Consider the following 16,959-nt stretch of genomic DNA (forward strand, 5'->3'; position numbering starts at 1 on the left):
GCATTTGTATACCACTTTATAGCTCTTATACATGAACTATCTTACTCAACTTCAAAATAACTCTAAAGTAAACAGGATAAATGCTATTATTTCTGGTTTACAGATACGGTAAATGAAGCTCAGAAAAGTTTCAGTGATTTACTCCAGGTCATGCACCATGGAGTGGTGGTACCAGGTTAGAACTCGGATTTTTGGATTTGTAGCTTGGTACTTGACCACTGTAATTGTTTTACAACCTGTGGTTCATGCAGCAGGTACATTTAGTTTTTTAATCTCCTTATATTTAGTATTTTTCTCACTTGATTTTTTTAAAAAAATTGTTTTAAGTTTATTTATTTATTTTGAGAGAGACAGACACACTGTGAGCAGGGGAGGGGCAGAGAGAGAGGGAGAGAGAGAGAACCCCAAGCAGGCTCTGCACTGTCAGTGCCAATCTCATGAACCATGAGACTAAGCCACCCAGGTGCCCCCTCACTTGATTTAAGTTTATTTATTTTGAGAAAGAGAGAAAGAGAGAGAAAGAATGAGCAGGGGAGAGGGAGAGGGAGAGAGAGAACCCCAAGCAGGCTCTATACTGTCAGCATAGAGCCCAACACAGGGCTCAATCTCACAACTGTGAGATCATGACCTGAGCTGAAATCAAGAGTCAGACGTTCAACCAACTGAGCCACCCGAGAGCCCTGTGATATTTTTCTCACTTGAAAGAAAGCTCTGATTTCTTAGAAATGTAACTGGCTTCTGAAATGGCTTTATTTCATCTTGTTAATTTTCTAAGTATAGAATTTATTTATATTTATGGAAAAGTAATCTTCTTAAAATGGATAATTATTTGTTATTATTCAAATTGATTTTCATGTTTCCCAGTTATTTTTAATTGAAAATAGTATGTGTACTGTATTTTTTTATTATTATTTTTAAATGTGTATTTATTTTTGAGACAGAGAGAGACAGAGAGCAAGTGAGAAAGGGGCAGAGAGAAAGGGACACACAGAATCTGAAGCAGGCTCCAGGCTCTGAACTGTCAGCACAGAACCCAATGCAGGGCTCAAACTCATGAACACTGAGATCGTGACCTGAGCTGAAGTCGTATGCTTAACCAACTGAGCCACCCAGGTGCCCCATGTACTGTATTATGGTGGCAATATTTCCTTTCAGGGGCTAGTAAATGATATACTCCACTGCCATGAGGCATAAATTATTCATTATAAAAAATGCTTTTATGAGTAAGATCATAGGAGGCTTACTGTGGTGGCTTAGGGTTCAATGGGGGCTCATATTTTAATTTTTTTTTTAATGGCAACTTTGTTTCTAACAAGCTAACAAAATACAATTCTCAGTGAAAATAAATGTATTGTAATATTAAAATGGGCCAGCTACAGAAATCTAGAGTGCATCATATATTATTTGTTAGCCAGGGTGACATTTCTAGCGCAGCAGGCAGTTCAGGCAATTTTAAAGTTTTAAAAATTGTGTAGTCTGGCAACTCTAATCATTCTAATCCAATACACATTGTTTTACATTGAATTCAACATCTAAACAGGTATCTTTGTACCAGTAGCTATCCTTCCAGATTGCTCAATATCCTCTGTTAATTTTATGGTCTTAAATGTATAATACAAACACATATGTTTTAATTCCTTTTTCAGAGCAAATCCTCTCCTGTCACATACGTTTTGTGTCTAAACAACATTTCAGCACAGATTTGTTATCAAATATGAGGTCCCTACCTGAAATAAACATTTTTGGTCAACTGGGAATGAATGATGCTTTGTTCACTACAAAAATGGATTCAGAGAGGCAATATTCAAGGCGAACAGAATGAAGGAAACCACCTTATCCTTACTAGTCAAGGAAGCAAAGGCTTTCCATCCTATTCTTTGGCTTTTTTGCTTTGCCATCCAAACATGATCACTTACCAAGTGGCAAAAACGCAAGACGGTTTCCAGCCATGGAGAGCTCATTGAGGCTGGGCAGCTGGCAGAGATGACGGGGCACACACCATAGACGATTTCGGTCCACAGTGAGGTACTGCAGAGAAAGGCACAGGTGAAGCCTCTCGGGTAAAGTTAGCAAACGATTGGTAGAAATGTCTAGTGTCTGCAGCTCCTTCAAATCGCCAACCTCTACAACCAAAATCAAAATTAAGATAAATCGCATTCTGATTAAATTAAGTGAATAAAATGAATCAATACTGTAACAGTTCAAACAAATAAAATCAGTAGCTGCCATGATTTCCAGAAACATGAATGCTGAAGTATGCAAATAATCCAACAGAGGTAGGTGTCTTTAAATTAGCCTGCCAACGTTTTTTTCTTAATGGAAAAGAGGGCTAGCTTGGAAAGGGGAGAGATACAAGGTAGTGAACATGAGCCAGAAGTCTGTCACTAGGGCTTCTGCTTCTTGATGAAATCGAAAGTTGTTGCTAGTGTGGGAAAAGAACAGTTACAGTCACTTCAAGGTGAAGTGACTTTGCTACTTTTGTGACTTCTATCTAAGTAAACAGTAGGAGACTTAAAAATATATAGTATCCCAGGGAGCGTATCTTGTTCATATGAACTAAACAGAAAAACTTTTGGACAAAAAATTAGGATGTCTTGTGGAAATTTTCACCATGGTGAAGAATATAATAAGATTAAATTATCGGTAGGTAACATTTTTAGATATTGTCCAAGCATGTGGTTCTTTATTACAAACCCACTCAAAGTGTACACATCCTATGAAGATTTACTTTAATTCCACCCAAATGAAGTCCTTCCATTTACTTCAATATGCCCTCATTGTCAATACCCATAATTGTAATCTGTTCCATGGGGAGTACAATCATGCCAAGTCTGAAGGTTGGGAGGTTGTTACAAGGTACTTTGTCCTTCTCAGTTAAAACCACCCCCAAGCCTCTCTGGGCAGGGTAAGTTCTGCTAAGCGATCTCTAAGGAAAGGACATTTATTCCATCAGGACAGCACAATCCACTCAAGCCTCTACAGGAAGCCCTGTGTAGGGCAAGTCTACTTCTTCCTCATCATGAACTTCCAAGTTGAAGACCTCAGCGGCCATCTCTTGGCCTTCTCTAACCCTGACCCTGTTCCAGGAGTCAGTCCTCTCAGGGTAAGGTTTCCTGCTTACCTGCTAAGGTTTCCTGCTACTTTACTGCACCCCATTGGGCACATCCCAGTTTGTTCAGGGCTAGGGTTAGTATTAGCAATGTCTTCTCTACTGGACAGAAAGTCTTCTACCCTCTTGGATGCCCAGTTATACAGATTACCTTTTCTTACTGCTACAGACCAGGGGTTGGCAAACTAGGGCTCATCAGCAAACTCTGGCCCATGGTGCACTTCTGTACTGCTTGCAAGCTAAAACTGGCTTCTACATTTTGTTTTTATTATTTTTTTTTAAATTTTAGACACAGAGAGAACACCAACAGAGGGAAAGGGGCAGAGAGAGAGAGAGAGAGAGAGAGAGAGAGAGAGAGGGAGAGAATCTTAAGCAGGCTCCATGCTCAGTGCAGAGCCCAATGCGGGACTCAATCCCACAACCCTGGGATCATGATCTGAGCCAAATTCAACAGTTGGATGTTTAATGGACTAAGCCACCCAGGCGCCCAAGTTTTTATATTTTTAAAAGGTGACTGGGGTGCTTGGGTGGCTTAGTCTGTTAAGTGTCTGATTCTTATATTCAGCTACAATCATGATCCCAGGGTCATGGGATTGAGCCCCACAATCGGGCTCTGTGCTCAGCATGGAGACTACTTGGGATTCTCTCCCTCCTGCCTCTGTCCCTCCCCTACTTGCATGTGCTCGCTCTCCTGCTCTCTCTTTCTCTTTCTCAATAAATAAATAGATAGATAGAAAGATAAATAATAAAAGGTGGCAAGAAAAACCCAACAAAGGCAAAAAAGAATACATGGCAGAGACCATATGTGGCCTGCAAAGCTTAAAATATTTACTATCTTGCCATTTACGGAAAAAGTTGGTCAGTCTTTGGTAGAGACGGCTACCTGGAGTATTTTTAGTAACTATTTTTAATAAAAAATAGTACTAGTACAAAATGTATTAATTTCTAGTTATTTTTATATTACAAGGGATTTATGCTAGGGAATTCATACTTTATTCCACAATTTCCCTAATACTGGACAACGCATGCATTTGCAAAAGGGCAGGGAGGATTCAGGGAACAGTCTGTGATGCTTAATTGGAGTTTTGTTCTATTTGAACCAAACTGGTGCACACAGGAGTCAATTTCATTCTTGGTTCCATTAGCACAGCATTTCATTTAGGTATATCTGCCTATCTACGTACCTAATTCACCCCAAAAAATGCTTCTGATTTGGGTAGTATGGGGTGAGGAAGTTGAGGGAAGAATCATTATGTTCTAGAATTGAATAAATAGCACCAAGAAGCTTTCCTGACATCACTTTATAAAGTGGTTATAGGAGTGAAATGGGATGGAAATACAACCAATCAGCTACACACCACGGGGCAAGGCGCCAGAGAAAAAAGAGACCAGGTCTCCACCACTGAGAATTGCATTATGTATAAAAGACAATGCATGATAGGAGGTCAGAGAAAGAGGAGGTAGATGAGGGGCTGGAGAAGCTTTTGCAAAGCCTGGAGGAGACAACAACTTGAATAGGTGAAAAGAAAAATGAATATAGCATTCCCAGCAGGGGGCGGGGGTGGGACTGAAAGATCTGGAAAGGCATGGAAGTGAAATAACAAATACAGCACACACAATGGGCTATTTGGAACCTAACAAATATCTGTGGGAGAAGAGTAGGAAATAAGTTCAATGCAAAAGGCTTCACGGAGGCATGAGTAGTAATGAATAGTGGGTAGAGAAGCTTGGGTTTACTGTAGTGAGAACACATTTCCTGAAGATTCTTGAAGACGAACAGCACTCTTCTGAAAAAACTAGAATGATGGATATATAAAAAGCAATGGAATGGAAAGAGATTCTAGGCTGAGAAAACAAGTAGACATTTGATGAGAACAGAGGCAGCGTGACAAATTCAAAGAATTCCAGAAACATTTTAAGAAAAGCATCAAGTATGCTTGATTAGAAACAGAAAATAGTGAAATAAAAACTGGTCAAGGATAATTTTAGCGTTTCTAGATTACTACACTCTAAGTATGGTGATGCCAATGTCAAAAACTTTATTTTTTATGAAAAGACTAAAATTATACCAATACTTCTGAATTGCAGCATCTATTAAACCATGTATTTAAAGAAATTTGAAAAATCTATCAAAAATCACATGGGAGCAAGCAAAATAAATTATTTTAATCATTATTTCCAAAATAATTAAAGTTGTAAAAAAGTATTTTGATGTGGCTGCAAAAATTACGAAGGCTTGCAATTATCCACCATTTTGATTCATCATTGCCTTATTGTATTGTGAGATGGGGAAATAATACGTGATTATGATTTAAAATTTTCCATAACGTGATGATTTACTTTTTACAGTGGTAACAGATCAATATTTATACTCTGCTTTTGCAGACATGCACACATATTTCAGATACTAAAATTAATAACATTTCTGACAAAAAAAAAAAAAAAAAGGGAAACACAATACTGTCAGTACCAAAGGTCAAAGGACTAAGGAACTGGAAGGATACAAAAAGCTGACATTTCTTACTTCCTATATGAGATGAATAAAAAGCATTTTATTAAATCTGAAACATGCAGGACTGCATATATTAAATGAACAAATACAACAAAAGGACGTTATTCTTAGTAGCTTATTATTTAGGCCTTTCAAACTGTTGCAAAAAACTCAAACTATTATTTCAACTGAAGTACTGAGTTGAGTACTATGTATAATGTGTTTGGAAAATTATTTTGTCATACTATGAAAGTATGTGAGGAAGAGAAATAAAATTAAATAGTTTCTAGGCAGACTCAATTAAGCCTGATTTTCATGACCATTTTATACCAGGACACAAATGTAAGACTACACATGGTTATCTTAACTTCAATAATTGATTAAAAAATATACTTGCTTAAGCTCAGCCAACGGAAAATACATTTTTAGGAAGTAATGGAGTCAAACAAAAAAATCTGAGAATTTAACATTTTTTTAAGTTTATGTATTTATTTTGAGAGAGAGAGGGAGAGAGGGAGAGAGGGAGGGAGGGAGGGAGGGAGAGAGAGAGAGAGAGAATCTAAGGCAGGCTTTGTGCTGTCCGTGTAGAGCCCAATGTGGGACTCAAACTCATGAACCATGAGATCATGACCTGAGCTGAAGTGGGACACTTAACTGACTGAGCCAGCCAGGTGCCCCTAAGATTCCAACTTAAAAAAAAACAGGAAATAAGCCTGGGGATAGCAATACTTCAGGAGAAATAAAGGAACAGAATCGTAAGTGTGGACTCAAGCTAAAACTAGGCAACTGTCAGCCAAACATAAATCTAGCAAATGTGGTCAAGTCGGAAGATTACACTGAGGCCAGGACAATAGGATGCTCTTAAGTAACTCTGCTGCTCTTCCTTCATTCCTGAAAATCTGAGATTCCTGCTTTTATCAGTTCAGTCAGACTGAAAAACTTAGTGTTTCTTGTAGAGCAGGTATGCTGACAACAACTTCTCTTAGTTCTCCTTTATCTGGAAGTATCATTATCACTGTAATTTCCTAAAGATTATTTTCATTAGATATAGAATTCTAGGTTGGCCATTCTTTTCTCTCAGTACATCTTTAAAGATGTTCCACTGTCCTCCAGCTTCCATGGCGTCCAAGGAAAACCCCACAGGTACCTGAATCATTTCTTTAAGTACTTTCAAGATGTGTTCTTTGACTTTAGTCATTAACAGACTGACTACATCTGTACATGACTTTCTTTGGATTTATCCTAGTTGGGGTCATAGCTGAGTTTTTTAAGTAAACCCGACACTCAATTTGGGACTTGAACTCACGACCCCAAGATCAAGAGTTACATGCTCTACCAATGGAGCCAGCCAGGCCCCCTTAGCTGCGCTTTTTAAACCTATAAATTTAGGTCTTTCATCAAATTTTCTAAGTTTTAGCCATTATGCCTTCAAATTTAAGAGTTATTATAACTGAGTAATCTAATAGACTACTTACTTTTCTTCTTTTAAGTTCTTTAAGATATGCATGACTGCTGAAGGCAAAAAACAAAGCATTATCTGGTATGATTTTCAATGTATGAAGATGTACTGCTTCTGATAAGTATAACACAAAGGTCAGTGGAGGAAAGCAAAAGGAGTTTCCACAAAGATTTTGAAAGATACGTATAATGTGACTTCTCATGCAATAAGCCAAAAATAAAATAAATTTTAAAAGAGAGAAGCCTAGAAAGCCAATAAATGAATTAAAATAGAATACTAAAACATATTTAAACAACAGGAAAGACAGGAAAGAGGGAATAAAGAAACAAAACTAGAGGTTACAAACAGGAAACTAATAATAAAATGGTAGGCCTAAATCTAAAGAGGTCAATAATAACATTAAAAGGAAATAGCCCAGGGGCGCCTGGCTCAGTCAGAGGAGCACATGACTCTTGATCTTGGGGTTGTGAGTTCAAGCACCACATGGGATGTAGAGATTACTTAAATAAAAAACCAACAAACCAGATTTTAAAACAAAGACTGTAACAAGAGATAAATAAGGGCATTATATCCTCATTAAGGGGGTTATCCATCAAGAAGATCTAACAGTTGTAAATATGTATGCCCCCAACTTTGGAGTACCCAAATATATAAATAAATTAGTAATAAACATGAACTCATTGATAATAATACCATAATACTAGGAGGCCTTATCACCTCACTTACAGCAATGGACTGATCTTCTAAGCAGAAAATCAACAAGAAAACAATGGTTTTGAATGACACAGTGGACTGGATGGACTTAACAAATATATTCAGAACATTTCATCCTAAAGCAACAGAATATACATTCTTTTCAAGCGCACACAAAACATTCTCGATCACTGGGTAAGGAAAGGGGAAAAAATAGTTTCAAACAGAGAGGGAGGCAAACCATAAGAGACTCTTAAATACAGAAAATAAACTGAGGGTTAATGGGAGGGGGAGGGGGAAAATGGGTGATGGGCATTGAGAAAATGGATGATGGGCACTTCTTGGGATGAGCACTGGGTGTTGTATGTAAGCAATGAATCACGGCAATCTACTCCCAGAACCAAAGAGCACACTGTATACGCTGTATGTTAGCTAACTTGACAATAAATTATATTTTAAAACTAAAACAAAAACAAAAAACAAAGAAACATTCTCCAGAATAGACCACATACTGGGTCAAAAATTAGCCCTCAACCTCAGTTGGTTAAGTGGCCGAATTTGGCTCAGGTCATGATCTCGTGGTTTGTGAGCTTGAGCCCCACATCAGGCTCTGTGCTGACAGCTCAGAGCCTGGAGCCTGCTTTGGATTCTGTGTCCTCAACTCTCTCTACCCCTCCCCTGCTCGTGCTCTGTCTCACTCTCAAAAATAAATAAAATATTAAAAAAAAGTTGGCCCTCAACAAGTACAAAAAGATCAAATTCATACCATGCATATTTTCAGATCACAATGCTATGAAATTTGAAATCAACCACAAGAAAAAAATAAACTACGTGGAGGTTAAAGAATATCTAGTAAAGAATACTAGGAAATTAAATACCAGGAAATTAAAGAAGAAATAAATGAAAAACTAAAAAAAAAAAAAAGCAAATATCATGAGGACACCAATTCAAAGAGACTACTGGATTGGATTGAAGTACAAGATCTTAGTATAGAAGGAATCCATTTTTTTAATTTATTTTTTTGTTTTAGAGAGAGAGAGAGTGTGTGAGTGAGGCAGAGGGGTAGAGGAAGAGGGAGGCAGAGAGAGAGGAGAGAGAATCTAAAGCAGGCTCCATGCTCAGTGCAGAGCCTAATGTGGGGCTTGATCCCACGATCCTGGGATCATGACCTGAGCCAAGATCAAGAGTTGGATGCTCAACTGACTGAGTTATCCAGGAGCCCCTAAAAGGAATCCATTTTAAATATAAATACAAAGATTAAATATAAAGTGATAAAAACATGTATCATGCAAACAACAACCAAAAAGAAAAAAAAAGCTGGGCCTTCCAGTAGGATGAAGTGAGAAGGTTGCCAAATCTTCTCCTAAAAAAGTAACTATAAACTATCAAAAGCAACCATTTCAGTACTCTGGAAACTGACCAAAAGTTTTCAACAAATGGAGAAGCACTTATTCATGAAAAACGACAGCACTTCCAATAAAAAGAGTGGAAATATGTGGGATGCTTGCTTGGGGTGGCTCCTATCACTCCACCCAGCTTGGTTGGTACAATAGTTCTAACATGGCAGGGCAGAGTACAAACAACCAGCAGTTTCACTGCTGGAGGGGGCTGACATGATTTGAAATGAAAAGTGAAAAACCTACTGTCCTTAATAATTTGTCATAATCTTGGTCACAAATGAACATGGGAGGCCAATGATTTTATGAGGCTGAGGGATGTTCTTGGTTGAGGCAAGCACTAAATTGGGCAGATAGGCCATTTAACAAGGAGGTATGGGATATGAAACAGGAAGAAATTTGACAGACTCTCCACATATACCATGCTGAGAGGAAGTCATGAGCAAACGCAGGGAAGACCACACAGGGTTCAAGTGATTTACAAATTCTAGGTCTACAGAGAATTTGCAAGCATGCACATGGGAGAAAAGAGAGAGCCCAACAGAAAATAATAGGGTACATCTGGAAACTGCCTAAATGTTAAATGGGTTTCTGAATCCACACACAGATCCACTGACAGAGAATAGAAGTCTTACTAGCTCAAGGTGTTCAACCACCAAGCTACATAGATCAAATCCTAATAAGTTAGTCTTAAAACTAAAACAAGAAGGAAAAAAAAACACAGAGAAATAAGTGTCACACACTGTAGGGGAAATGGATTTCATATTTTTAGTCCAGGCAAATTACTATGAATATCAAATTGGTACACAGAAATAGCAATAATCCTCATGTAGGAAAAAAAAATCAGAATCCAGAGTTACTACATTATTTAAAGCATCCATTAAAAATTACAAAATATGTGGGGCGCCTGGGTGGCTCAGTCGGTTAAGTGTCCGACTTCGGCTCAGGTCATGATCTCGCGGTCTGTGAGTTCGAGCCCCGTGTCGGGCTCTGTGCTGACCACTCAGAGCCTGGAGCCTGTTTCGGATTCTGTGTCTCCCTCTCTCTCTGACCCTCCCCCATTCATGCTCTGTCTCTCTCTGTCTCAAAAATAAATAAATGTTAAAAAAAAAAATTTAAAAAAAATTACAAAATATGCAATAAGACAAGAAAATATAAACCATACACAGGAAAACATTAATAAACAGAAAATGATTCTAAGTGGATCCAGATGTTGAATGTAGCAATGACTTCAAACCAGCTATAATAAATATATTGAAAGAACTAAAAAGAATGGCACCTGGCTGGCTTAGTTGGTAGAGCAGGCGACTCTTGATCTTGGGGTTATGAGTTCAAGTCCCACACTGGGCTAGAACTAACTTTAAAAAATAAAAAAAAAACTAAAGGGGCGCCTGGGTGGCGCAGTCGGTTAAGCGTCCGACTTCAGCCAGGTCACGATCTCGCGGTCCGGGAGTTCGAGCCCCGCGTCGGGCTCTGGGCTGATGGCTCAGAGCCTGGAGCCTGTTTCCGATTCTGTGTCTCCCTCTCTCTCTGCCCCTCCCCCGTTCAGGCTCTGTCTCTCTCTGTCCCAAAAAATAAATAAATGTTGAAAAAAAAAATTAAAAAAAAAAAAAAAAACTAAAAATAACAAGTTCAAAGAAGGAAAGTATGATGACAGTGACACACACACACACACACACCTAAAAATCAATTATAAGAAAACTAGAAAATTCACAAATATGTGGAAATTAAACAACATGCTACTGAAAAACCAATGAGCCAAAGAAGAAATCAAGAGAAAAATTTTTAAAAAGCCTTGAGACAAATGAAAATGGAAATAAAATATACTGAAACTTATATGAGGTACAGCAAAAGCAGTTCTAAGAGGGATATTCATAGCAAAAAAATTCCAACATCAAGAAACCAGAAAAACTCCAGCAATTTAATTTTATATCTTAAGGAACTAGAAAAAGAAAAACAAATAAAGCCCAAAGTTAACAGAAACAAGGAAATAATAAAGATCAGAGCACAAATAAAAGAAATAGAAAAGATTAATGAAACTAAGAACTGGTTCTTTGAAACAATAAACAAAATGGGCAAACCTTTAGGTAGACTCACCAAGAAAAAACAAGAGGACTCAAATAAGATCAGAAATAAAAGAGGAGACTTACAACTGATACCACAAAAATACAAAGGATCACAAGAGACTACTAAGAACAATAATATACCAATAAATGTGACAATTTAGAAGAAATGGATAAATTCCTAGAAAAATACAACCTACCAAGAATGAATCATGAAAAAACAAAAGATCTGAACAGACCATTTACTAGTAAGGAGATTGAATCAATAATCAAAAACATCCCAACAAAGGTTCAGGACCAGATGGCTTTCCTGATGAATTCTACCAAATATTCCAAGAAAAATTAACAGCAATCCTTCTCAAACTCTTCCAAAGAATAGAAGAGGAGAGAGCACTTCAAAACTCATTTTATGGGGCCAGCATTACCTTGATACCAAAACCAGAAATGCTCCAAGAAAAGAAAATTACTAGCCAATATTCCTGAAAAACAATACAAAAATTCTCAACAAAATATTAGCAAACTGAGTTCAACAATACATAAAAGGATCATATACCATGATCAAATGGGCACTAATCCCAGGGATGTAAGGATGGTTCAATATCCTCAAATCAACGTAATAACACCACATTAACAAAATAAAGGATAAAAATCATATGATCATCTCAATAGATGCAGAAAAAGCATTTGACAAAATTCAACACTTTCATAATAAAAACCTTCAAAAAACAGGGCACAGAGGAAATTTACCTCAACATATTAAAGGTCATATATGATGCCCACAGCTAACATCATACTCAATGGTGAAAAGCTGAAAGCTTTTCCTCTAAGATGAGGAAAAGACAAGAATGCCCACTCTTAACACTTTTATTAACATAGTATTGGAAATCCTAGTAAGATCGATTAAGCAAGAAAAAGAAACAAAAAAGCATCCCAACTGGAAAGAAAGAAATACAACTGTCACTACTTCAGATGACATTATATAGAGAACATTCTAATGACTCTACCAAAAAACTGTTAAACTAATAAACAAATTCAATAAAGTTATAGCTTACAAAATCAATATATAAAAATCTGTTGCATTTTAATACACTAATAATGAACTATCAGAAAGAGAAATTTAAAAAACAGTTCCATTTCCAATTGCATCAAAAAGAAAAAAAAAAACTAGAAATAAATTTAACAAAGGAAGTGAAAGACCTGTACATTGAAAACTATAAGACACTGATGAAAGAAACTGAGGAAGATACAAATAAATAGAAAGATATACTGTGCTCATGAATTTAAAGACTACTGTTAAAATGTCCATACTACCCAAAGCAATCTACAGATTCAATGGAAACCCTATCAATGCCATATCAATGCCATCCTTCACAGAAATAGAACATATAATCCTGAAACTTGTATGGAACTACAAAACCCCAAATAGCCAGAGCATTCTTGAAAAAGAACAAAGTTGGAGGTATCACACCCCCTGGTTTCAAACTATATTACAAATGATAGTAATCAAAAAGCATGATATTGGCATAAAACAGACATAAAAATCCATGAAACAGAACAGAGAGCCCAGAAGTAAACCCATGCATATGTGGTCAATTAATTTACAACAAAGGAGTCAAGAACAGACAATAGGGACAGAAGTATCTTCAATAAATGGTGTTGAGAAAACTGGACAGCCACATTTAAAAGAACGAAAGTGGGCAACTATCTTACACCATACAGAAAAATAAACTCAAAATGGATTAAAGAATGTAAGACCTGAAACCATAATCCTAGAAAAAAACAGGCAGTAAGCTCCTTCGTATCAGTCCTGGTGATGATTTTTTTTTTAATCTGACACCAAAAGCGAAGGCAACCAAAGCAAAAATAGCCGAGTGGGACTACATCAAACTAAAAAACTTCTGCACAGCAAAGGAAACCATCAACAGAATGAATAAGCAACCTAATGAATGGGAAAAAAATATTTCTAAATTATATATCTGATAAGGGGTTAATGTCTCAAATAAGTAACTCCTACAACTCAACAGCAAAAAAAAAGACCCAATGTAATTTAAAAATGGGCAGATTTGAACAAACATTTTTCCAAAGAAGACATACAGATAAGACAGCAGACGCATGAAAACATGCTTAGCATCACTAATCATCAGGGAAATGCAAATCAAAACCACAAATGTGGTATCATCTGATATCTGTTAGATTGGCTATTATAAAAAAAGACAAGAAATAACAAGTGTTGGAGAGGATGTGGAGTAAAAGGGACTCTCTCATGCATTGTTGCTGAGAATATAAATTGGTGCGGCTACTATGGAAAATAGCATGGAGGTTCCTCAAAAAATTAAAAATAGAACTACCATAGAACTAGCAATTCCACTTCTGAGTATTTATCCAAAGAAAAATGTACTAAAAAGGATATATGCACCTCCTTGTTCACTTCAGTGATAGCCAAGATATAGAAACAACCTAAGTACCCATTGATGGATGAATGGATAAAGAAAATGTGTAATGGAATATTATTCAGCCATAAAAAAGAATGAAATCTTGCCATTTGTGACAACATGATAGACTTTGAGGGCATTATGCTAAGTGAAATAAGTAAGGGAGAGACAAATACCATATGATACCACTTATATGTGGAAACTTAAAAAAAAAGCTCATAGGGGCACTTAGGTGGCTCAGTCGGTTAAGCGTCCGACTTCAGCTCAGGTCACGATCTCGTGGTCCGTGAGTTCGAGCCCCGTGTCAGGCTCTGGGCTGATGGCTCAGAGCCTGGAGCCTGCTTCAGATTCTGTGTCTCCCTCTCTCTCTGCCCCTCCTCCGTTCATGCTCTGTCTCTGTCTCAAAAATAAATAAACATTAAAAAAAAATAAAAAAAAAAAGCTCATAGATACAGAAAACAGAACAGTGGTTGCTGGGGGTGGGGGTCAGACAGGCAAAATAGGAGAAGGGGGTCAAAAGGTATAAATTTCCAGTTATAAAATAAAGTCATACAGATTTAATGTACCGTATTCATGACTATAGTTAGTAATACTATATTGCATATTTGAAAGTTGGTAAGAGAGATGGGGTGCCTGGATGGCTCAGTTGGTTAAGCATCTGACTTCAGCTCAGGTCATGATCTCGCACTTCATGAGTTCCAGTGCCACACGCAGAGTGTCAGCTGTGCTGACAGCTCAGAGCCTGGAGCCTGCTTTGGATTCTGGGTCTTCCTCTCTCTCAGTCCCTCCCCTGCTCACACTCTGTCTCTTTCTCTCTCTCAAAAATAAATAAACATTTAAAAAAAAAAAAAAGGAAGTTGGTAAGAGAATAAATCTTAAAAGTCCTCATCACAAGAAAAAAAATTTTTATAACTATAGTGATGGATGTTAACTAGGCTTATTGCAGTGATCATTTTGCAGTATACACAAATATCAAATAATTATGTTGTACACTTGAAACTAATATAATGTTATATGGCAATTATACCTCAAATAAAAATGAAAAAATGTCAATAGAAGGCAATATAGGAGATACAGAGGAACATAATAGATATGAGTTGTGTAGAATACGAATAGCAAAATGTATGATGTAAACACATCCTTATCAACAATTACAGTGAATGTCAACAAACAAAACCCAATCTAACAAGAATGTCAGATGGTCTAAGAAACACCATGTTGTCTTTAAGAAGCACACTTTAGGGGCGCCTGGGTGGCGCAGTCGGTTAAGCGGCCGACTTCAGCCAGGTCATGATCTCGCGGTCCGGGAGTTCGAGACCCGCGTCAGGCTCTGGGCTGATGGCTCAGAGCCTGGAGCCTGTTTCCGATTCTGTGTCTCCCTCTCTATCTGCCCCTCCTCCGTTCATGCTCTGTCTCTCTCTGTCCCAAAAATAAATAAACGTTGAAAAAAAATTAAAAAAAAAAAAAAAAGCACACTTTAGATTTAACTTTACAAATAGGCTGAAAGTAAAACAGATGCACAAAAACATAAACCATGCAAAAAACAACAAGAAGAGAAATAGACTAGCTATATTCATATCAGAAAAAAATAGACATTAAAGCAAAAATATTATTAAGAGACAAATAGGAACATTTCATGACAACAAAACGATTAGTCCTTCTGGAATGTATAACAATTTATAAGTACATAGACTCTAAAGACCCAAACATACATAAAGCAAAAACTGACAGAACAGAAAGGAAAAGTAGAGCTTCTAATACATTATTCTCAATAACTGGTAGAATATCTAGACATAATGTAAACAAGGATGCATAAAACTTATACTACACTATCAACCCCATAGACCTAATTTGACATTTACACAACACTACAGTAGAATATACCTTCTTTTCAGGTATACATGGTACATTCTCCAGTAAAGACCATTCACTCAACCAAAAAACAAGTCTCATATTTAAAGGTATTAAAATGAGGAGCACCTGGCTGGCTCAGTAGGTTAAGCGTCCAACTTCAGCCCAGGTCATGATCTCAGTTTGTGGGTTCAACCTCCACATCAGGCTGTATGCAGACAGCTCAGAGACTGGAGCCTGCTTTGGATTCTGTGTCTCCCTCTCTCTCTGCCCCTCCCCTGCTGATGCTCTCTCTCTCTCAAAAATAAACATCAAAAAAAAAATTTTTTTTTAATTTAAAGGTGTTGAAATCATACTAAGTATGTTCTGTAAACAAAATGAAATTAAGTTAGAAATCAGTACCAGGAAGAAGTCTGAGAAATTCCCACTATTTGGAAATTTAAACAATACTCTTCTAAACAACCCACAAATAAAAGAAATTATAAGGAAAATTACAAAATATTTTGATGAAATGAAAAGGGTGCAACATATCAGAATTTATGGGATACAGTTAAGGAAGTGCTTAGTGTAAAATTTAATGCCTTAAATGACTATATTAGAAAAGAAAGTTTCAAACTCCTTACCTAAACTTCCACCTTAAGAAATGAGAAAAAGAAGTGAAAACTAAACCCAAAGCAAACAGAAGAAAATAAATAATGAAACTTATAAAAGTACACAGGTCCTACGGGATGGATGAAGGCTGGTGTACAAGGGGCACAGGAGAATCTCAGGGGATAACTGGGATTTTGTCTGTGTTTGATGATGGTGGTGGTGACACAACCAAAGGGTAAATTTCTGTGTATGTTAAAATAAAAAATAAAAACAGTGACACATTATTTTCAAAAACAAAATTCTTTCTAAAAGTTAAAAATAAAATGTATATTAAGGCAAAATTTTAAAAATCCTATATATTGATTCTCTGGACATTAGAAAGAAGCAGAATAATTATTCTGGGTATAAAATTTACAGAATTCAATTAGTTCCTTAGCCATTTTTCTTTCTTTCTTTCTTTCTTTCTTTCTTTCTTTCTTTCTTTCTTTCTTTCTTTCTTTCTTTCTTTCTTTTTGGTGTAAAACGGTGATTTTATTAAAGCATGGGGACAAGGGGCACCTGGGTGGCTCAGCTGGTTAAGCGTCTGACTTTGGCTCAGGTCACAATCTCATGGCTGGTGGGTTCGAGCCCCGTGTCAGGCTCTGTGCTGACAGCTCAAAGCCTGGAGCCTACTCTGGATTCTGTCTCTCTCTCTCTGCCCCTCCCCTGCTTGCACACGCACACACTCTCTCTCTCTCTCTCCCCTAAATAAATAACATTTAAAAAAGTTTTTTAAAATAAAGTTTAATAAAGCATGGGGACAGGACCCTTGGGCAGAAAGAGCTGCCCAGTTCTTTAGCCGTTTTTATATCTAATGATGTGTTCCTTGAATTT

General features: G+C 37.0%; 1 protein-coding gene across 3 annotated transcripts in view; it reads right to left on the reverse strand.

Annotated features, from left to right (window-relative positions):
• The window catches only part of LRRC28 (leucine rich repeat containing 28), a 155,406-nt gene that overhangs the window by 58,916 nt on the left and 79,531 nt on the right, over nucleotides 1-16,959 (reverse strand). For 2 of the 3 annotated variants that reach the window (XM_025918744.2, XM_086711438.1), the window contains one exon: nucleotides 1,917-2,123. The exons of the other annotated variant lie outside the window; for it this stretch is intronic. In XM_025918744.2, coding sequence (XP_025774529.1) covers nucleotides 1,917-2,123 — 207 coding nt within the window. The remainder of the gene's footprint in view (nucleotides 1-1,916; nucleotides 2,124-16,959) is intronic. 3 annotated transcript variants of the gene reach the window in all.

This window comes from Puma concolor, chromosome B3 (genome assembly GCF_028749965.1).
Source record: "Puma concolor isolate L17-30 chromosome B3, mPumCon1.1.hap2, whole genome shotgun sequence".
NCBI lineage: Eukaryota > Metazoa > Chordata > Mammalia > Carnivora > Felidae > Puma > Puma concolor.